Source organism: Piliocolobus tephrosceles, chromosome 6 (genome assembly GCF_002776525.5).
Source record: "Piliocolobus tephrosceles isolate RC106 chromosome 6, ASM277652v3, whole genome shotgun sequence".
NCBI lineage: Eukaryota > Metazoa > Chordata > Mammalia > Primates > Cercopithecidae > Piliocolobus > Piliocolobus tephrosceles.
The window spans coordinates 128802484-128825989 of NC_045439.1; the positions used below are offsets into that span (position 1 = coordinate 128802484).

The 23506-nt window shown below is 42.5% G+C and overlaps 1 protein-coding gene across 4 annotated transcripts; it reads right to left on the reverse strand.

Annotated features, from left to right (window-relative positions):
* Positions 1–1792: 1792 nt before the first annotated feature.
* LOC111548270 (ubiquitin-conjugating enzyme E2 Q2-like) lies at positions 1793–21162 on the reverse strand. 4 transcript variants are annotated; one of them, XR_004229019.1, is made up of 4 exons: positions 19744–20148; positions 17406–17468; positions 6334–6406; positions 1793–4159 (listed from the first exon to the last, which is right to left on the reverse strand). XR_004229019.1 is itself a non-coding variant. In XM_023220641.1 (4 exons), the coding sequence occupies exons 1-4, from the start codon at positions 20325–20327 to the stop codon at positions 13675–13677; spliced, it is 318 nt and encodes a 105-aa protein (XP_023076409.1). In that variant the 5' UTR covers positions 20328–21162; the 3' UTR covers positions 13523–13674. The 4 variants fall into 4 exon arrangements, 1 of the variants encoding a protein (XP_023076409.1); XR_003309664.2 differs by lacking the exon at positions 19744–20148 and adding an exon at positions 19260–19723; XM_023220641.1 differs by lacking the exons at positions 1793–4159; positions 6334–6406 and adding exons at positions 13523–13824; positions 20311–21162 and having other exon boundaries at positions 19744–19831.
* Between the last annotated feature and the right edge of the window lie 2344 nt (positions 21163–23506).

Consider the following 23506-nt stretch of genomic DNA (forward strand, 5'->3'; position numbering starts at 1 on the left):
AAGACTGATTTTACCATCTAGACCTCTCTGGCTAATACCTATTCTTCAACCACCTTGGTTACACTGACATAGGAATTTACTTCTTTTCCTTGAATGGAAAACACTTTCAAAAATAGTAACAAACATTATCATAAACTAATGTATGCAGGAGTACTTAGTTGAAACAAAAAGGAGTTTTACTAGACAGTATTATTATACTATCTCTGAAAATCAAGAACTTTATGAAACTTAAAATGTTTACAAACTACAGTGCAATCTACTGTTTGTGAATGCCAATATATTATCAGGAAACGTGTCTATACAATCACAGAGTTGTATTTCCTCACAAACTTCTTTACCAAGAATGAAATATGTTTTTGTACCTCTTGGTTTCAGTTAGGGATGTATTTTGTGCAATATTTATGTGATTGTGCCTATGCAGGATGAATGAATGAATTTCAGTCACACATTGCCTAAATCATAACTTGATACTTGGAAAGACTCAACAGTTAAAACTTCATGAGGTTCTAATGTCTGCGTTCCAAAACACATCACAGTATTAGGATGTAGGGAGATATGTACGTGTGCTCCCTGGGGTGGGGATTTCTAGTTACTAGACCATCTCCATTTTCAGCATTTGGCATCGTCATGACACTTTTATAAATATGATATTAACAGGAGACCAAAATACAATTTTACCGAGGGAATAACAGATTTGCCTGCATTCACTGAAAGAGCGCAAATATGGGGTCCTTGTGACTTCAACTGACTCTTCCAAATTGTATGAATGTAGCAATGTATTAGATAAGCCCAGTTTCAGAATAATAAAGAAAAAATGTTAGACCAAATAATGCGACTAATTAACAGTGCTACAATTTCTAGCCCATGGGTTTAAAATGCACTTAAAGTCCTGTTCTTGCCTTTTATTTTCTGAACTTCCCGCTTTTGCGTTATTTGAGTTCAGTTTAAAGACAGTTACTCTAAGTCCATTTTAAACCCTTAGGCTAGAAATTGGACCACTGTGAATTAGCCACATTATTTTGTGTAATTTTTTTTCTTTATCATTCTGAAACTGAGTTTACCTAATACATTGATAAATTATTTCGAAGGTACTTTTGTCGTTGAAATCACTTCACTTTTTCCCTGATAAACATCAGTGACTGGGAATGACCTTCAGACAGTGTTTAGCATCTGTGACCAATGTGACCATACTGTGTTCATCAGGTGCCGATGGGTTAAATCACACGCTGGCGTATTTCAGCTGAATGTCCGTCTGGAAAATAAATTTACTGTATTAACTGAAATTCCACTCTTTGTGCAGGTATTTGTCATATATTTAAGTAAAAGCTAAAAAGAATGGAAATGGTATGACAATAACGTAAGCCTTCAAAGTGCACGTAGTCTTTTGTGATACCTCATTCAGCCAAGTATTTGTGCTCTTCCTCATTCAGTGTAAGGCAGCTTTCAATTTGCTTAGAAGGCAACATTGGAAGGTTAGAGTTCATCAGAAACATAGAATGTTAAAATGTGAGTTCAACTGACTAAATTTGAATTTCCTTAGGAAGAATCAAAACACCAATTTAAATATTGCAATATATAGTAATCATTTTTAAAGTATTTGATTAAACCTGATAGGTTTTCCAGAAATGAAAAATCAGCTCTAAAACCAAAGCTGATTTTTAGAAAATTTGAAAATGTAAATCAGCCCTATCCATAATAGTTTCTCTAAAACTTTATCTTAGTCATTTTAAAATAATATAACTATTAAAAAATGTAACTGCTATCAATGTTCTGAAATAAGTTAAAACATTTTAAAATATGAATACTGTAGTTTAAAAGAAAGAAACAGTGGGAAGGAAAAGTAGAGAAAGAAATGCCAATTCCAGTCCAAAGCTTTATTTGCCAAATTTTCTTAGAATGAATTTTACCAATTTATGAATTCTTGTAAACAGAATGCATAAGGAAATACTGAAAGACTTTTGCCTAAAGTGGCATTATTGTCTGCCGGTGTCATGCTACTGTAATGTAATAAATTATTAAATTGTTGTAAAGGTCTGTTTTTGCCTTAAAATTTTATTTTGCGGGTCTTGAAAACTATGGTATTAAAGGTATTGATACTGTGCAAATGCTAGGCATGCTTGGCATGAGATAATCTGTTTCATTTTTACAAACTTGTAATAAAACTATGCAAGTGTTTATTAAAAGAACACAAAATAAAAAAAGGTATGTGATTTAAAAAAGTTATGGGGTGAAAAAGTTATGGGATAAAAAATGTAAAAAAGTTGTGGCAAAAAAACCTGTGGCAAAAAAGTAGAAAAAGGTTTAATGAAAAGTTGCAAAAAAATTATGAAAAAGAAGTTCTGGGATTTAAAAAACAAGTCATGGGATAAAAATAAAAATTAAAAGCAGGCCCGTCAACAAAGCCTGGAGAAGCGGGGCTGGAGTCTTCACCGCCACCATGTCCCTACCACCCCTTCCCGGTCACCCCATTACAATTAGGGTAGCAACATAAGACCTCTGTCTAATGGGGAAAGACAAACAGACCCTTTGCCACCTTGACCAGGGCTGAGTCCTTAAATTTTCTGGATGCTGATGATTGTTATTTAAGAGCCAGAGGCTGGTGGAGTTGGTTTGTTTGGAGGAGGCCTGATGGCCTCCTTACTCTCACCATAGCAACTCTTCCCTCGGGGGCTCCCATCTTCTTATTCAGAGAGGCAGCTGAGGCAGGACAGTGGGGCTAACTGTGGACCAGGGAGGACATGGGCTGCTGGGGTGGCCCTTCTTCCCCAGTATACATATTGTGTCTGTGTAACGTTTTGTATGTTCCAGAGGGTAGAGCCGCCTCTGTATCATATGTAGTGGTGTTTGGAGCTGGCACATGGGGAGGAGGTTCTAATAATTATTTGTGTCTGGGAAACTTATTTATTGCTAGCATAGGACACAGGAAGGAGGCGGGGATGGGGTCATGCATCCCTGGTGATGTGACTCCTGTTTATTTTGCTTTTTATTTTGGAATAAATGGATTTAGCCATACTCCTCGGCCTGGTGTGTTCCTGTTTCCCTCACTGGGTCGTGGAGTTTGTGCCACCAAACGAGGAGCCCCAGAGTGTCTTGAGCATGTCCAGCTAGGCTGTTGGGGAACTTCCAGGCCTGTTACCTGTATGCTGCCTGGTGGCACCTGGGTGTTTCCATGGGGACTGCCATGGCGCCTATGGTGTGCAGTCTAGCCCTGACAGCCAACAGGCTCAGAAGCCTGATCTAGCGGTGGCCGGGAAGACAGGTACCAGCACCTAAGGGCACTGACCTCCACCCAGCCCAGGCGTCTTCCGTTCCATCCCCTTGCCTCCCTCTCCTGTCTGCACCTGGTGGCCTCTTCTGTCTGTCTCTCCAGAGTACCAGCTGCCCAGCAGGCTCCCTCCAGGCTGAGTTCATGGTCCTGCCCCCTGGTGGCCAGAGCCGGCTTCACAGGATAAGAGCCAGCGAAGCTCCAGGGGCTTTCCAGGAAAAGTGAACCTTGGAAAGGGTATGGCCTTTTCACCGCTCCCAGCAGCACCCTAGAAATGGCTTGGCCTTTCCCCTCCCCTGAGCTCCACAGAGAACACAGCCAGCAGACGACACATTTCCCCACCATCAGCAGGACTGGCAGAGACTGTCAGGCCACACAGCTGCCTGCACAGCACTCCCATGCTTGGTGGGGGCGGGAGGGATGGTGGGGCTGGCTGTCCCTAGGCCGGCATGACAGGGAGGCTCACTGGAGGGGCTGCACTTTGGAGGGGCCATGTCGGGGGACAGCTTTCTCTTGTTGGGCCACAAGACTCCAAAAGGACAGCACGGTGACTGATTCCCAGCGCTAGAGGTGAGGCAGTTGGCCACGTGTAGGGGTGTGTGTGTGTGTGTGTGTGTTTATAGATATTTATAGAACAGGGCAGGAGCGTACCACAGAGAGGGGCATATGTTTTCAGCAACGGTCACACCTGGAGGCGTCAGCTCACCACTACAACAGACCAAGTCACAGATGAAGGGGGCTGGCTTTAGGGCTGGGGGAGCCACTGTCAAGTCACAGAACAGCCTCCCAGGTAGGCTTGGAAAGGGAGGTCTCCGAGAAGACGAGGGATCTGTTTAGTGGTTGAAGGAGGGCCTGGGGCTCTCAGAACTGGATGGACTTGCCGGACCCGATCCGCTGGCAGTAGGAGAGAAAACAGAGAGAAAACAGGAGAGAGAAAAGTGAGCAGAGGGCTGGTGAGGCAAGTGCAGAGCACAGGTGTGCCACAGCAACTGTGGGAGGGCCGGGGAGGGGAGGGCACAGGTGTGGGTGTGGCAAGGTTCCTGGAAAAGAGGGGCTGGAAGGGAAAGAGGATGAAGATGGAGGAAGGAGCCAGAGCTTCACAGGTAGTGCCTGGGGGCTGTGGCAGCCCTCCCCACCCCATGCATGCTGGCCTCGTCCACGGCACCCAGGCAGTGCACCCTCTGTTAAGACCAATGCTCGCCCCCCTCAGGCTTCCCTCTTCTCTGGTCACCCTGTTTTCCAACCGACTGGTCCGGGGCCACCTCTCACCTTGGGAAGCCCAATGCAACAGCCACTAGGTCTGACAGAGAAGGAACACTGCTTGAACCAGGATGATGAAGCTAAAAGGGATGGGTGGCTGGATTGATCGCCAGAGAACCCTCTGGGTGGTCAGAAAGCCCAGGACCCTCTGATGGGACTCTGGGGGAGGCAGGCAGGGCAGGCAGCTGGATGCCACTGGCTATAGACTTGTAAGTCTAAGAGGGGAGCCTCAGCTTGTTGGGGGTTACAGGTTGTATAGGTGAGGCTAGGCCCTTCCTGCTGGGAAAAGCAGAAGAAGGAGAGTCCACGGCAGGGGAGGTGGGTGGGCTTGCTGGGCAGAGCTCAGCCGGGACACCAGGCACTGTGGTCCCCTTGGCTGAATAGCAGCGGCGAACTCTAGGAGCAACAGGCCAAGGTGAGTGAGCCTGCTAGCCTGTGGTAGTGCTTCAGCGGGGGCCAGGAACCCTGCCTTCCGTCACACGCTGGCAGCTATGATGATACCTGGGAGGGAGGGAAGGGGCCGTGTGTCCCTGCCTGGCCTGTGAGGTATGTTGTGGGTTGACCGTCTGTATGGGACTCTCGAGGTTTTATCCTGGATCACCACTGGGTTGGTGACAGAGGAGGTGGGACCCTGACTCTTATCCCTGCTCCACAGTGGATTTGGCTCTCAGCACTCCCAGGCTGTGATTATTATTGTGTTGGCTACACGTGCATTAATGAGGCAGGAGAATGCTCAGGGATAACAACCAAGAATCCTAATGATCTCATCAGACTGAGAGGGAGACATATGTGTGCATGCTCATGTTTCAGCTCAGAGCCCTTTGTCTAGAAGGCTCTTGAACTCAGAGGCCCAGGCACTATCAGGTTGACTTTGCCTTGGAGCCAGCACTTCTGTTGATCAATGAAATTGACATAATGCTTTTTTTGTTTGTTTTTTTTTTTGCACCAACCATGTGCCTCAAGCTGTGTCAAGAGGAGCATGCTTCAGATGGCTGGAGTGAACAATTCAACTTGTGGAGGAATGAGAAATGTTAGTGCTGAGGCAAGAAACATAAACCCCAGGGTAAGGTAGGAGTCACTGAAAGTCAGGCAATGGAACCAGCATCCAGTAATGAGTTAGGCTTTGCCAGCCTCTGGAGAGGAAAAAATTAAGCCAGGCCCGAGGGCACATATCCTAAGGGAATGTGGCAGCTCTAGGCTGTCTATGGAAGAGAAGCAGAGGGTGGCACCTGGTTGAAAGAGGGGGCTGGGGGACATAGCTTGAGCCTGTGTTTACAGATGGAGTCTCCTGATTCCTGCGACTGGGGAAGGAGATCGTGCCTGGATCGGGGACCTCAAATCAGAACTCTTCCCACCCACACCCCTTCTTTTTCAGGGCATCTTTCACTACAAATAACAGGTAAACTAGTTGGAAAGCTCAGCAGATTCTCACGGTGGTGCCTAGCAGGCCAGGCCTAGCTGCCCTTTAACCTGTGACTGAGGATGATGCCACTGGCCTGTAAGCACACATTGGAAAATCTTTACATCCAGGGACACATCATGCCCCACAGAGACAGCTGTGCATGGTTCTTTAGGTTTGGGGTGCTGTGCAGGCAATTGCCTTATAAATATGTCAGATTAAAATGGGATGCCCTGGAGCTTAGCTAATCTTTATCCTATCCCTCCCCCTCCACCCCAAAATGAAGGGCTGCTAGTTTTGTTTGCATTATGAAAGATGGATCTGTCATTGTTTTTAGAACCTTTGGAGAAAGATTTCTTGGGAGGAAGCTATCCTGAACCTCCAGAGATTTTCTCATTTACTGGCATACCAGCTTTAGAGTCCTAGGTCTTCATCCTGTCTCAGCCACCCTCCAGCTGTGGGACCTTTGAGAAGTTGCTTGTCTACAAGAAAAACAAATACAAATGAATCATCAATAAGATGGTAGACTTGAACCCAAGTATCAGCAATAACTAATTGGTCCAATTAAAAGACAAACATCAGCAGACTTGATAAAAATATATGAAGAGAGGAAGATAAGATAGAAGATGAAAGATAAGAGGAAATCTTTTTCTAGCTTACAATAGAAATGCAAGACTATCCACAAGATACCAACTTAATGACCGTTACTATAATCTACTTTCAAATAAAGTAGCTCACCTTTGATCTATAATTTAACAGACATAATGGAAATTATAGAGGGTGATGTAAAGCTTAGTAAAGTCCAATTTCATTTAACCTAATGTTATTTAGATCTTTAAATACGTGAATCCCTAAAGAGTGACTATGAACCCCTTAATCGATTATGGATGATTTAATTCACTTTAAACAGTTCAGAATAACTCTTCTATATCAAAACCTGGGGACTCTATTCCATAAACTCTGTACCCTGGAACTCAGAAATCCAGATCTTACAGAAATAAAAAGAGTTCTTCAGGGAGGGGGAAAAAAGGTTGAGGGTGACTGTTAAAATGAAGTTTGAGTTACCTTAGTATATATTAACTCTGAACCAGACTCTCAGGCTCTACAAAAATCTCATGAAGTTATCTGACTTCCCATTTAACATCTCAGCCTTCTAAGTTATTCTTAAGGATGAAGAACATTCTGTTTTTCAAAGACTACATCACCAGATGGGTCTAAATAGTTACAAGTCACTTCCTTATATTGAGTTGAAAATCACCTCTCTGTAATCTGACTTATTAGTTCTAGTTTTATGCCCTGTCTTCACCAAAAACAAATAAAAACTAATGCTTTCATATACATACTCCTTCAAATAGTTGAAGACAAGCTATCATGAACCCCCACGTTTTCCTCTCCAAATCCACAATTTCATCAGCTATCCTAGGACACAGAATAGAATCTCTTCCCAACCCTGGCTATTATTCTCTAAATGAACCTAAACTTATCTAAATAGACCCTTCTTAAAGTACTACCTCAGAATTCAATTCAGTAATTCTGATGTTGCCTGTAACATCAGACAACAACTTCCTTAAAAGCACAGCAAGTTGGATTTACCAAGTTGCTGACCAGGTCGTATTCCCTCCTGCCCTCATTCCCATCTTTGTGTTATACTTTATCTCAAGTTCCATTTTGCTTACTATTCATGATGCTCAAGTTGTCATTGTGGACATCAGAGGCCATAAATATATATTGTTCTGGCTCCTTCCTGTACATCTTTCCGAGTCATACCTGCTGTTCTCCAAAGTCTGTGAATCCCGATACTAATAACTTGGCAATTCAGTTTAAGGTCCTCTTCAGAAAGTCAGTCAGCTCAAGGCAATCACATTCTTCCCAGGCCTCTTGAGAAATACTCTAACCCCAGAAAAGGCCCTTCTTTCTGGTATCAGGAGCCATGGACCACAAACACAAATCCAACAGAATTTCAGCCATTTACCTCCCAGATCGTCCTCTCCCTGAAGTTCTAACTAGAGCAGGAAAAAATAATGAAAACACCACCTGCAGTCACGAATCCTCCCATTTCCTGGCCAAGATTTCATATTCCCTTCAAGATACCTTCCAAAGAGGACATGACAAGGGAGGGGTACACAAGGTACTACAGGTGCTGATAAGGTTCTATTTCTTTTATACATACATTTTTTCAGAGACGGAGTTTCTCTTGTCACCAAGGCTGGAGTGCAATGATGCAATCTCGGTCCACTGCAACCTCTGCCTCCTGGGTTCAAGTGATTCTCCCACCTCAGCCTCCCAAGAAGCTGGGATTACAGGTGCCCACCACCATGCCTGGCTACTTTTTTGTATTTTTAGTAGAGATGGGGTTTCACCAAGTTGGCAAGGCTGGTCTCGAATTCCTGACCTCAGGTGATCTGCCTGCCTTGGTCTCCCAAAATGCTAGGATTACAGGCGTGAGCCACCATGCCCAGCCAAAGGTTCTATTTCTTAAGTCTGGTGTTGGGCATATGGACATATGATTCAATGTTTTAAAAAAGAAAGATACTGTCCTGTTTTTTGTGTATGTGTTTTGTTTTTTTGTTTTAGGCCCGCGTGCTTCATTCGTTCTCCCATATGAATCCATAAAGAAGTAGCCATTAGCAGCGACAACCCAGTTGACAACCACAACAGTTTCTATGATAACAAAAGTGAGAGAAAATACTGACATTAGGGTAATTTCAAGAAAGTTCAGTCATAAGATATATCCCCAAGCAAAAATATACACACAAAAAGCTAAGAAGCTTTTATAAAACTACTACCATCCTTAGAGTAAGTACAACAAAGTATTCTTTTATGTCTTTGTTTTTTTCATCAAAATGCCTCATATAGCCATAGATTTTAAACCATTACATCTTGTCTAGATTCCATATTAGATCATTAACATTTTTTCTAGATTCCATTGTTGTTCCTTTGTAACCTTTATTTTTAGTATCTTAAAAATACTTTATTAAATGTAACACATTCAGAAAAGTATATAAAATATACCTTACGGTATATCTTAACAAGTTATTGTAAATTATTTGCCCATGTAACTACCAACCTGGTCCAGAAATACATTCCAGCCAGTATCCAAGAAGCCCACAGATGTACCTTTCAGTTCACACCTCCCTACCTCTCACCTAGATGGACTCCTTACCCTAACCTCTATGTAATCACCTCTTTGTTCTTGATAGTTTTACTGCCCAAGTATGAACCCAGAAATAAGTGTTTCTCAGTTTTCTTTTCATTTTTGTCCCCCTAAGAAGACTTTTTAGAAGTTTCCTCCCTAATTATACCCCCATGCCCCATTGAATTTTAACACCACAGATATATTGTATGTTGGTTTATATTCTATGGCCCTTTGGAGGGTAGCAGACCATTATAATAGGTAAGATTTTCTTCTACTCTAAGGACCAATTTTCACTCCACTGCAGGTGATATTGCCTCCACTAAGAATGTATGCCCTAACCAACATTAGTTTTGCCTATTTTTGAACTCTATATAGAGGAAATTGTACAAAATAGGTTTTGGGGGTCTGGTCTCTTTTGCTTAACACAGTGTTCAAGGTTCGCCCATCTTGTCCCATATAGCTATAAGCCATTTTATGAATACCACAATTCTTCATTTTCTTGGAATGAACACTTGGGTTATTTTCTGTTTGGGGCTATTATAAATGATGCTGCTCTGAACATTCCTGTACCTCCTGGTGCCTACATACTCATTTCTTGTGGAGTATATATTCACAAGATTCCTGAACCATAGTGTATGAGTATCTTCCACTTTACCAAATTGTTTTCTAAAACACTTGTACAAATATACACCCCCATTAGAAAAATATAGAGTCCTGTAACAATTTTCTTAACTTAAAATATAAGTTAAGCAAAATATCTCCTATGCCTACTTTTTCTTTTAAGATCTGAAGATCACTGTGCAAAGGACTATCAGGGTCAACCCTAAGAATCACAAAACAAAAAACAGTTCAAACAAAAAGAGAATTGTTTTTTCAACTAACTCAAAAATGAACCAATCTGAAAGCTAAAATAGAGCACCTAGGGTAAAATCCAGAAAGAGAAGATCTTAAGCTGCTCTATATCCCCAGGAATAGAGGTCATTATAGCTTCCAGCTCCTTTAGAATAAATGTCCAAAAGAGATCATAATAGCCTAAATCTAATCTAATAAGGGCGTTCAGAGTTTGCAGTCATTGTAAAGGAAAACAGTCACATGTATATAATTTTCTCAAGAATTTAAAAGAAGTTTTAATATGCTTTCCTAGACTTGTATTATTAGCCAAGGGATTCAACGAGAACAATTTCCCATGGATGGAACTATGAAAAGTTAAATCACTGTGTGATAAAGCCACACTGGGTGGTGGCTCACGCCTGTAATCCCAGTACCTTGGGAGGCCGAGGCAGGTGGATCACAAGGTCAGGAGACCGAGACCATCCTGGCTAACATGGTGAAACCCTGTCTCTTCCAAAAAAAATACAAAAAAATTAGCCGGGTGTGGTGCAGGCACCTGTAGTCCCAGCTACTCGGGAGGCTAAAGCAGGAGAAGGAGCTTGCAGTGAGCCGAGATCCCGCCACTGCACTCCAGCCTGGGTGACAGAGCAAGACTCCATCTCAAAAAAAAGAAAAAAAGAAAAGTTAAATCACTAAAAAATCAGTATTTTTCTACAACTGTCCTATATATACACGTACAATGTGATGCCCACCCCTCACTTCCCCCACTTTTTGTTTTGTTTTAAGAGACAGGGTGCCTCGCTCTGTCACCCACACTGGAATATAATGGTGCAATCACAGCTCATTGCAGCCTTGACCTCTCCAAGCTCAAAAGATCTTCTTGCCTCAGCCTCCCACCACCCCAGTGGCTGGGACTACAAGTGTACTACACCTATATATTTTTAAAGTAATGACATAACTACCTCTACAATAAGAGTTGATTATGTGGCTTTCAAAACTGGGGGAAAAATCATAAAAATCAACTTGGCAATCATTCTCTGTATAATGAAATATATTACTCTTATTTACTTTCCAAGCAGTATTGCTCAAGCTTTTTGCCAGAAGATAAAAATCATGTAAGAGTTCACTCTATCAGGAAAATGACAAAAAAAATTCCAATGGACCTATAAAAACAATTTCTTTAAATCCAAAAAACAAGTAAACTCATCCTATCTTACCCCCTACATCTTTTGGAACTTGATTGCCTTTGAATTTTACAAAATAAAGCTAGTAAACATTTCCATTTTTGCCCAGTTTTAAGAAATGACACTTATAATCTGACAACAGAAAAGAGCAAAAGAACAGTAAGAAGAGCAGGGTTTTAGAGATCCTTAGCTGTCTTATAATTCTGTGATCTGTATATGTCCCTGAGCTCTTTCATAAGTCTATCTGAAGCTTGCACTGACCTAGACACTGCAGCCTGAAACACAAAAGTCACTGTTTACCAGGGTCTACTGAGCCAACTAATTTAAAGATTTAAGGTATTTCAACCTGATCTAAAAGATTACAGTAGCCAGGCGTGGTGGCTCACACCTGCAATCCCAGCAGTTTGGGAGGCCAAGGAGGGTGGTTCGCTTGAGGCCAGGAGTTTGCAACCAGCCTGGCCGACAAGATGAAACCCCATCTCTACTTAAAAAATACAAAAGTTAGCCAGGCATGGTTGCACAAGCCTATAGTCCCAGCTACTCAGGAGGCTGAGGCAAGAGAGTCACTTGAACCTGGGAGGTGGACATAGCAATGAGCTGAGATGGCACCACTGCACTCTGGTCTGGGCCATAGAACAAGACTCCATCTCAAAAGAAAAAAAAGAAAAAGAAAAAGATTACAATAAAAATTGACCACCACTCAACATTTTAAGAAGAAAAAAAAGTCCAATTAAATGAAGCATTATGAAGTTTCAAGAGAATATAAAATTAGACACAAGTCTGGTTCATTTCCTATTTCTTATCATCTGAAAAACTCTAGCCAACATGTTCAGACCACCATGGACTCCATGATAGCACAGAATTCAGTATGAGCCAATTCCAAACCCCAGCGATTTTTGAAAATACTAGAAGACACTCAAGGTGACACATTACTAACTAAAAGAGACTTCCATTCATAAGACTACAAGCAAGAATATTACACAGATGGTCTAGTTCACACATGAAGACACTGAGAAACATGTGTGCCTACGTGCAACTGGTTTCAGTTTTTCAGTGCAGGATCTTCTCCAAAGTTGAAAACACATCAATATCTTACCCTAAGACTAAATAGAAAGGGAACTACTTTTTGGTCATGTGAAACTAAAGGTTTTAAAGACTGCACTATACTTTGAAAGAGAAATAAAGTTAAGTTTACAAAGATATTACTTCCTAGCTATGTGATCATGAGCTCATTTCATATCTATAAAATATGAGAAGTTTCTCCTATCTCTAAAATATGAAGAGCACCTATTTCACACAGCAGCTATGAAGACTAAATGAGAAGATATATAAAGTATAAAGTACTTAGCATAGTATCAGTCATGCAAAAGTGTTCAAGAATTTATACTTGTTTTGAAGATAAACCGGAATCGATCACAAGACACAGAAAGTACAGTAACATTAATTCAAATGCTACAAACTTAGTTTTTTAAACAATCAAGATATGGAAATTTAACTAAATTTCTTTCCTCTATGAAAAATTACTAATTAAATATATAACTAAGATTGAAGGAGGGAGAGTAATCTATCCAGTTTCAACATTTGGCATCTACTTGCCTAACAATTCATTCCCTGTTTTGGAGAATCTGTACCCAAGACAAAGTAACTTGTCCTCGGATTTTGTGGAGTTGGTAAATGGCTCTAATACAAGGCAGGAAGTAGTAAGTGTTCAGACAATCATTTGATGTTTCCCTACTCTGACTAAGCTTTTTATGTGTATACACACATCATTCTTGTTTATTTTTCATAGCAGTCATCCAAAAGGTATGTACTGTCTATCCATATTTTAGAGCTGAGCAAAGTGAAACCAAAAAATGTGTGTTTGTCACCAAATTCAGTGTTCCTTTCCCATCCTGCTGCTTCACATAAAAGAGATGTAAAGTCAAAAGAGAAGAATTACTTTTGATTTGGTCAGAGCAAGATGGACCAAAGTCAGCTTCATGAAGGAGAAATAATTTCAGTTGTGTTTTGTAGGAGAGAATGAATTTGAATATACAGACGCCACAGAAGGAAGGTAAGCAGAGAAAACAACATAAACAGGCTGGAAAGGGGCATATACAGGGATCAGCAGGTGGTTCCAGGATGTGAAGAGAAGATGAACAGGGTAAAAAGTGGCTATTCATAGATGAGAAAGATAACCTTGGGCAACAAAACATATGACCATGGCTAGGCATGGTGGCTCATGCCTGTAATCCCAGCACTTTGGCAGGCCAAGGCAGGAGGATCACTGGAACTCAAGTGTTTAAGACCAGCATGATTAACATAGTGAGGCCTCATCTCTACTAAAAATCAAAAAAATTAGTCTGGTGTGGTGGCACATGCCTATAGTCCGAGACACTTGGGAGGCTGAGGCAGGAGGATCACTGGAGCCTGGGGAATTAAGACTACAGTGAACTATGATTGTGCCACCACACTCTAGCCCAGGTGACAGAGCAAGCCCCTGTCTCAAAACCAATAAACATATGACTAAGGCAGGAATGGAGGAGGAGAGCAGCTGAGATCGGCATGTTCATGAATTGCCTGGTATTAACTGTAATTACTTAACTAAAAAGTCCAGGCTCTAGCTATTTACACACACTTCCACATTTAAATGGTCTTGCCTAATTTTCTCTAATATTGCCAAATTTTCTTTTTCAATTCCTTCATCCTCCAACTTTTTCCCACTAATAGGCTCTTCTTTCATCTCATAGTGATCTAAGTCTTCTATATCCTGCAAAAAGAAGAAAAATGTTAGCTTATTCAACCTATTTTTCTTCAGCAGTTTCTTATGCCAAAAGTTAAATTATTCTGGACTCCATGGGGGACAAGAAACAGAATATATCTATCCTATGGGGAGAGAGAAAAAGCCCCCACATTCCATTCAAGAGGCTCCCACCTTTTATATCTCATATTTTATTTAAAAGCTAGACTCTGGGTAAAGCAGATTTAAAAGCTTTACAAAGCCGTAACTATTATGAAATAAGCCATCATTTATTTACTTCTTTAATTTTTATTTACTTTTTAAAAATAGGTCTCACTCTGCCACCCAGGCGGGAGTATAGTGTGGTGATCTCTGCTCACTGCAAACTCTGCCTCCCAGGTTCAAGTGATTCTCATGCCTCAGTCTCCTGAGTAGCTGGGATTCGTACACCACCATACCCAGCTAATTTGTATACATTTTTAGTAGAGACAGGGTTTTACCATGTTGGCCAGGCTGCTCTCAAACTTCTGACCTCAAGTGATCCACCCACCTCGGTCTCCCAAAGTGCTGGTATTATCGGCATGAGCCACCACGCCTGGACAAGCCATCTTTTAAATCTCCTCTTAAGAGGAACCTTTGAGACAGTTTAGCAGCAGGTGTCAAGAACTTTAACTGTTCATAGTTTGTTCCAGAAACTCAAGTCCTAGAATTGTATTCCAAGACACTAGTCCAAGATGTAAACACAAATTTAGGCATAAGGATACCTACTTCAACCTTGCTACCACAAAAATAAACACAAAATATGCATGAGTAAAAATAGCAAAACGGTTAACTCAGTTCCATGAAATATTAACAGGCCACTGAAATATCAACACAGCATAATTTCTCCTGTACTGAAAAACTTTGAAATGAAAAATGGAGTACACAAAGGAATAGAAAGAATTTCAATTATGCGGAAATATGCACAGGAAAAGCCCAGAAGAACTTATATTGAAATGTTAATTTCAATTAATTTTAGTTGTTATCTCTGGAGATATTTGGTGCTTTCCCCTAATTGCAGTTTATGGTTTTATGTAGTAAGCACCTATTGATGTTAATAACTAAAAAATGAGTTAGAAAAAGAATTTGATTTCAGGTGCTCGGGAGGCTGAAATAGAAGGCTCGTTTGGGCCCAGGAATTTGAGGCTGCAGTAAACTATGATCATGCCACTGCACTCCAGCCTGGGTGACAGGGACCCTATCTCAAAAAATAATAATAATTTCAAAAGGATTTGAATAATACCCCCCCAGAACAACATCTTTATTCACATCATTCTGCTCCCTCCATTTCCATATTATCTGTTTTTACATATATACAAATATATGCAGAATTTTTAAAACCCCAACTTTTTTCAATTTATTTTTCTACTTCAATTGCCAATATCTCTAAAGGAGTAGTTTCTATTCGTCTCGATTTTTTTTTTTCCAAGCCAGCTAATTCTCTGATTTCTAGACCAGGTTACTGACTACCTTCACTCAAACTCTGCCCATGACTCCATACTTCATGGAGCTCCCTTCTCCCAGTGTGCACCTTTCAGCTCTGATCTTCCATCCTATGCTTGTTTTCCTCACAATGCTCACAAATGCCGTTGGCCTGTATTTCCTCCTATACCTTCAACCTCAGTCATGTTCCCATCCACAAAACTTTTCCACCTAAGTATTAGTACATCGCAAACAGAATTCAACATATCTCTGTAAAGCAATATCCTCAGCACACTATTCCCTGCTTAAGGCCTTCCTAACAATAACAACACCAAATAGAAACATGCCTGTCTCGAATTCAAGACTTTTAACCATCTGCCTTTTCTGGCCAATCTTGCTTTCCATGACTTCAACACATCAACCTTCCTTCTCAAAAGAAAGGCATCCAATGCACCCAAACACAGCATGTCCAAGATTGTTCTGGGCCTGTTCCCACGTTATTTTAGGAGCCTAGAATATCTGCTTTTCACCTGTCCTAATCTGACACTTCTGAAGTCCAGTCTCTTACCTTTCTAGATTTCCCTCAAAGTTGTGGTCCCTTGTTTATTATCTTGTGAGGGGAAAAATGAAAGGGTACATGATCTTTATACAATGGCTGCCTGACCCACGGAAAAGGTTTAATGTTTTCATGCAGCTTATTCCACCTCAGCTAAACTGCATAAAAACATTAAAACAAACTCCCATTCTAACTGGACGATTTTAAGAAGTATTTTACCCCCAGACTCATAAAACAAGCCTACAGCCAGGTACAGTGGCATATACCTGCAATCCCAGCATTTTGGGAGGCCAAGGTGGTGGATCACTTGAGGCCAGGAGTTCAAAACCAGCCTGGGCAATAGAACGAGACTCAAACTCTACAAAAAGTAAAAGAACATTAGCTGGACGTGGGGCACCTGCCTGTAGTACCAGCTACTCAGGAGGATTGCTTGAACCCAGGAGTTCAAGGTTGCAGTGAGCCGTGACCACGCTACTGCATTCCAGCCTGGGTGACAGTGAGATCCTGTTTCAAAAAAAAAAACAAAAACAAGCCTACAACACTACTTCTTCAGTTCTGGATAACTCTAAAGTATATTTTAAATTAATAATTTCCAAACCAAGAAAATGAAAGCCTAAATTAATTATAAGACCCCAAACAGAAAAAAAATCTTTTAAAACAATCAAGACCATAAAATTCACATACCTTCTATTTGGTCAATGCAGAGACATAGATCTTTGTTCTGAAGTCTCAATTTAAATGCAAAGCTTCAGAGTCTGAAAACATCTAAAATTATACCCATAACTGACAACTGGCCTAGGCTCAATGTCTTTGGAATTTGCTCTACTAAATTTGCTACCGTTTGAATGTGTTCCCTCCAAAATTCAGGTGTTTCTAATGTGATGATATTAAGAGGTAGGACCTTTAAGAGGTGATTAGGCCAAGAGGGCTCCTTCCTTAATGGGATTAAGGCCCTTATGAATGAGGCTTCACACATTGGACTAGCTTGCTCTCCTGCCCTTCTGCCTTCTACCATGTGAGGATGCAACAAGAAGGCCCTCGGACACCCAATGTTGGTATTTTCATCTTGGAATTCCCAGTCTCCAGAACTGTTAGAAAATAAATGTCTGTTCTTTATAAATTACCCTGTCTCTGATATTCTATTATAGCAGCATGAAACAGACAAACAAAATCTCTTGATGATTTTTCAACAAGAGACAGTTTCACTACTTCTGGTGAGTAGTCCCTGACACGTTCTCAAATTCTCCTTTTATGCAAACATAAAATTTTTTAAACTTACCAGTTTCTCTGCCTAAAAATAACCAAATACAGGGTAAGGACTGATTAGTATTAAATATAAATAAAACTTTGGTGCTAAAAGTTAAGAGCTTTTGTTTTCCAGGAAATCAAATCCAAAGAATTAGATAAAGCAATTTGCTCAAAGGTGTCTCATAAGCTAGAGGTAAAGCCAGAGTTGAGAAATTATATTCCATTCCAAATACAATGTGCTTTCAATTATTCCACATTAATAGTAGTTTACAAAGGAGATTTAGAGAATTACTCAAACCAAAAATGATGACATTTATGAAATATCATTCTTATATAAAATACCTACTTCAGCCATCTCCTCTTTTTCCTCTTCCTCTTCATCTGAAGTCACTTCCTCTGTTGTCCCATTCTGAAATAGAGAAAGAATCTGCCAGGGCTACACAGGCTGAATATAGGCTGAGTCCATTAGAAGACTGGTGCCACAGCTTTAGTGACAAATTCTCAACCATCTGTCACTGCAGTGCTGCTATCAGCTTATTAAAATTAAATGTTTATTTTTAAATCCAACTTTGACTTGACAAACAACAGTTATCAGCTTTTAAAAATGGAACAAATAAAAGAATTAGGAATAAAGAAAAGCAATCAGTCAAATATAAGGCAAAAGCAAAAAAATGTTAAAACATAATCTAATTTAAAATAAGAAAACATTTTACTTACATGGCTATGTGTATAAGATCAGTGGCTTATTTTGTTTAAAATAAATGTCACAAACTATCCATTCCTTAAAATAGCTACCTTTTTAACTTTGAAAAGCCTGAATCATTACATAAATTCAATTGCCTTATATTTTAAAAGATCAGATGTGTTATTTATAGACACCTCACAAAACTAAGAATTATGAAATGATTACCACCGTACTGAAAAGCAAATTTCAGTTTTAAAAACATGTTATTTGCTACAAAATACCTCTCTACAAGACAGAATTTAACAGCTGACACAATTTACAATTACCAAGTTTAGAAATGAGTGTAATGGGATTTTAGGAAGGGCCTTCATACCCAGTTAAGGCAAATTTCAAAAGATAAGCTTCCTGGCCAGTGCACAGTATATAAATGCATCTTTAACCATGAAGGCCAGTTCAGGTTAGAACCCAGAATATGTAACATATCAAGAAACTATGATACAGAGATCAAGCAAGACCAACAAAGGTCTCAGCAGTATCTAAGCATCTGTTCTTAGATACTCCGATGGAGTAATTCTTAAGAAAAACAAACCCATGATCACAGAGGGTATTAGAACTCTGCTGGATTAGTAAGCTGGAGAATGCCGTGCAGATAAACATACCCATGCAGAATTAACTTATATTTCCTTTCAATCTGCATCTCTTTAGACATTCTTTGTCTGCTAAAAACTAAATGGATAAAGGAAGCAAGCAGCAGCTTCCAAAATATAATTCACCCCTTCTTCATTTCCCTAAATTGTTACATTCCAAATCAAACTATTCTGAGTATCTAAAGAATATATACTTAGTCTAAAAGTCCCAAAGACTTTGGTTGCATCAGTGATTGAAAGAGCATTTTTGAAATGCTCATTTCAAAGCCTACCCAGAGAATCTGTTTTTTTGTTTGTTTGTTTGTTTGTTTAAGAGATGGAGTCTTGCTCTGTCGCCAGGCTGGAGTGCAGTGGCAGGATCTCCGGCTCACTAAAAACCTCTGCCTCCTGGGTTCAAGCGATTCTCCTGCCTCAGCCTCCCCAGTAGATGGGACTACAGGCTCGTGCCACCACGCCCAGCTAATTTTTGTATTTTTAGTAGAGACAGAGTTTCACCATATTGGCCAGGATGGTCTCGATCTCTTGACCTCATCATCCGCCCACCTCGGCCTCCCAAAGTGCTGAGGAGAATCTGTTTTTAAAAAGCTCTCTGAGGTGGTTCCGACATGCATCCAAGTCTGTAACCATTAGCCCAGTTACTATCCTTCACTTTATACACGACAAAGCTGAGCCCCCACCCCTCAAAAAGGGTAAATTAATCAAAACAAAAAGTGAATTAGTCTTGATCTCCGCTCACTGCAACCTCCTGCCTCTGCCTCCCAAGTAGCTGGGATTAAGTCGCCTGCCACCATGCCCAGCTAATTTTTGTATATTTTAGTAGAGACGGGGTTTCCACCATGTTGGCCATGGCTGGTCTCAAACTCCTGACCTCAGGTGATCCGCCCGCCGCGGCCTCCGAAAGTGCTGGGATTACAGGTATGAGCCACTGCACTCCGCCAAAACACCGAAAATCTCAAAGGCCTTTCCCATTCCCCGCCAGGACTCAAACAAAGCTGGAGCCGCCCTGCCCCGCCCTGTCGCGGTCCCAGGAGCAGGCCAGCTGACTGAGGGCGACCTTGGGTCCCGAGAGGGCTCTGGCTTCCGCAGGCTTCCACCTCCGGGCGCGGCGGCGGGGGCCAAGAGGATCCAGCAGCCCCTAAGCCAGCCCCGCGCGAGGAGCCGAGAGACGCGCCCTCCGCCTCCTCCCACCCAAACCTCGCGCAGTCCAGGGGCAGGGCCGGGCCAGGCCAGTTGAGGGAGAAAGGGGCGGGGAACCGGGGCCTCTCCGGGGCAGGCTTGCCTTTGTCCCGGGACTCTGGGCGCCCCATCTCCGCCCTCGGCCTGCCTCGCGAGGCCGCCGCCGGGCGCCTCACCGTGATGTTGCAGTGGAGCATGAGCGACGGCTGGGCTCCTGGTTCTTGTGGAAGACAGACGCCAGCAACTTCAGTTTGGCCTTGAACCCTGACACAGACATCTTCCCCTCATCTCCGCGGGGAGGGGCGCAGAAGGGGAGCCCTCCTCCGGAGCCGCTGTCATGGCCGCGACCACCTGGCGGGGCCGCCCGGCCAAGCTCTCGCGACTCGGCCTCTCCCCGCCACCTCGACCCTCGTGGGAACCCGCCGGAACATGGCAAGGGGCACGGAGGCCTTGGCGTGAGCTGTGTGGAGGCCTGGGGGGCTGCTCCATTTGTAACCGACTCCACAGACAGGGGGCGCGGTTCCTGTCAAGCCGCAGCTTAAAAGGGCAGCAGCACCACCGTCCCCGCTACCGCCTGGGAAAGGGCTGCCCCCACCCTGCCACCGTCCCCGTCACCCCTCACCCCTCACTCCTCACCCCTCACCCCTCAACCCGGCGCCCCCGCGCGCACCCGTTTCGGCGGGTACACGAGTCCAGAGCGTGCACTCGCTCCTGGCTGCCCCCTCCTCCCCTTGACCCAGCACCTTTCTGTGAGACCCATCTGATGGCTTCCTCACACTTGCGGAGTGGAGGCCCAGGGCTGCATAACCACAAACTCGTGTGTGTGTGTGTGTGTGTGTGTGTGTGTGTGTCTCTCCCAAGGGTGGGTGAGTGGGTGGATGTGTCTCCCAAGGGAACAGAGCACTGCTGAGTTCAGGCTGATTATTAGTTCCTGGGCAAAATACAGTCACAAGAAGGCTATATGTGCTGATTTGTCTTTTGTAGTGATATCATGTTGCTCATGTTTTATGTTTTTCAGAGTTCATTAGTTTATATTTGTTCTCAGATATTATCCAGCTGAATAAATTATGTAAGTAGAATACCCCGAAACTGAAAGTCACCTACATAAAATATAGTGAAAATTATGTCACCCACTTAGAGCTGAAAATGTGCACACGTTAGTTTTGCGTAGCCAACACTGGATAATGGGTAAGGGCACAGGATCCCGGGGCTAGACTGCCTGGATTCAAGTTCCAACTTAGCCACTTGCTGGCTGTGAAATACTTGACAGCTTTAAGCCTCAGTTTCTTTCTTTTTTTTTTTTTTTAACTTAATCCCAAATGTGATAGTAAGTCTCAGTTTCTTGATCTGAAAAACAGAAATTATTCAATGAGAGTCTATGTGAAAACTTTCAAGTTTTTAAAGCCACTGCCTGACTCAGAAAAGTCCTCAGCTTTAGCCGTTATTAGCTATGATTCTTATTGTGTTGGCTACACGTTCATTAATGAGGCAGGAAAACGATCAAGGATAACAACCAAGTATCCAAATTATCTCATCAGACCCAGAGAGATGCATATGTGTGCATGCTCATGTTTCAGCTCAGAGCTCTTTGTCTAGAAGGCTCTTGAACTCAGAGGCCCAGGCACTATCAACTTGACTTGGCAGTGGAGTCATCACTTTTGTTGATCAATGAAATTGACATAATGCTCTTTTTTTTTTTTTTTTTTCTTTTGCACCAACCATGTGCCTAGAGCTGTGTCAAGAAGAGCATGCTTCAGTTGGCTGGAGTGAGCAATTCTTGTCTCCTGCTTCCCTTGTCTGAAAATGAGAAGAAAACTCATCTAGCCGGCCTCTCTAGGTTATCATGAGATCAAATACAAAAACTTCCTGGAAGAGAACCACCCAAATGAAAACACTGTCCTTTGTCCAGACAGCCATGGCTGTGTGCCCGTGGGTGGGACCAAGTTCATCAACTTAGAGTGTGCTAGCGTGCGGGCTACCAGGGAGGGGATGTTAAAGAGTTCTGTCTGTCTTAGCACCCGAAACCTCCACCAAGCCCCCTTTGCTGGGTCAGATTGCCTTAATAGAAACCGACCTCTTTGGCTTCATTCATTCATGACAGTATCAGTTCTGGGGGTGAACATTAGAAACCTTGGTGACCTGCGAGAATGAAGTGTCCTACTGGGCCGGGGCCTGACGCTTTCCCAGGCTTCTCCCTCATGGGTTCTCTTAAGGAGCTCAGCATACAGAAGGGTACACTTCAGCCCAAGCATTTCTCCCTAGTTACTAGTCAGGAAGTATCAGCTGTAAAAAGCACATCTCCCTTCCTCCCACCTTCCTCCTATCCTTCCCTTCCTTTAATTTTTTTAAATTTCCATTTTTAACAAAGGCATATGAGCATCTGTTTTGGAGTTAAAACATTCTATAAGGCTTTTTAAAAACAATAGCAATCATCTGTCTTCCCATTTCCCTCTCCATAGGGGCAAATCCATTCAACTCTTTCATCCGAATTTTTCCATATTTTCCTTTCTACCTCTAAGTCACTGCCTCTGCTGCTCCTCTTGATTTTTCCGGTGTCAGATACCACCTGTGGATTTCTCAGCTTAGCAGGTGAGCGGTTTAGCAGGAATGGGCATGGTCCTGTGCAATGTAGGATGCTTAGCAGCATCCACAGATACCAGCAGCGCATGCGTGCACACACACGCACATATACATACAAACACACACACACATACACACAAAACTGCTCAGTTTTGCCCATTCATCCCATGCATTAATTTTCTGGGGCTGCCATAACAAAGTACCATAAACTGGACAGGTTAAACAGAAATGTACTGTCCCACTGTTCTGGATACTGGAAGTTCAAGATGAAGGTGGCAGCAGGATTGGTTCCTTCTAAGGCTGTGAGGGAAAGATCTGTTCCAGCCCCTCTCCTTGGCTTGTAGATGGCCGTCTTCTCTGTCATCTCCCCTGTGTATATCTGTCTTTGTGTCCACATTTTATAAGGACACCAGCCACATTGAGTTAGGGCCCACTCTAATGATCTCAATGTGGTAACCTCTCTAAAGACCTTATCTCCAAATAAGGTCACACCTGAGGTACTGGGGTTTAGGACTCCAACATATCTTTTCTGAGGAGGACACAATTTAATTCATAAAATATCATGCCCACTGGCTGCCACATAAGGCAGCTAGGGTGCCACGTGTGCAATGTAGGGTCTTGCATACCCCCACCACACCACAGACACCCCTCCTTCCCACTCCCCAAATAGAGTTCAGACTGGGTTAGATCAGCACACTCTTTACAACCAAGTCATGTAGTATAACACTGTTAAGTTTAACTTCTACACTAGATTTTACTTTTCCTGGAGTCATAATTGTTGGATTTCTAAAAATCAGTAGTTTTCAGTTTTTATCAATAATTGAGCTAACTGGCCGGGCATGGTGGCTCGTGCCTGTAATCCCAGCACTTTGGGAGCCCGAGGCGGGCGAATCACAAGGTCAGGAGATCAAGACCATCCTGGCTAACACGGTGAACCCCGTCTCCACTAAAAATACAAAACATTAGCCAGGCTTGGTGGTGGGCGCCTGTAATCCCAGCTACTCGGGAGGCTGAGGCAGGAGAATGGCATGAACCCAGGTGGCGGAGGTTGCAGTGAGCAGAGATTGCACCACTGCACTCAAGCCTGGGCGACCGAGCGAGACTCTGTCTCAAAAATAAAATAAAATATAATAATTTAATTCTACACTCTCTGTCAATCTATCTGAATATATTCAGACACACTTACCTGATTTGCCTCAGTCTGGACAGGGTGCCCCCACACCTCATGCACGCCCTTCACAACCACTGTTTTTCCTATGGGAGACTGTGTGTCCTGGATGCTTTTTGCTGTATTCCTTTGTTTTGGAGAAGCACATCCTTCAGTAGCATCCTAAGAAAAGGCATATGGAAGGCAAATTC

Coding starts and splice junctions, on each gene's coding strand:
- LOC111548270 (XM_023220641.1), bottom strand. Junction 17,469..19,743: donor TGCTCCACTGCAACATCACG/GTGAGGCGCCCG, acceptor TCTCTATTTCAG/AATGGGACAACAGAGGAAGT. Junction 13,825..17,405: donor AAAAAGAGGAGATGGCTGAA/GTAGGTATTTTA, acceptor TTCTTTTTGCAG/GATATAGAAGACTTAGATCA.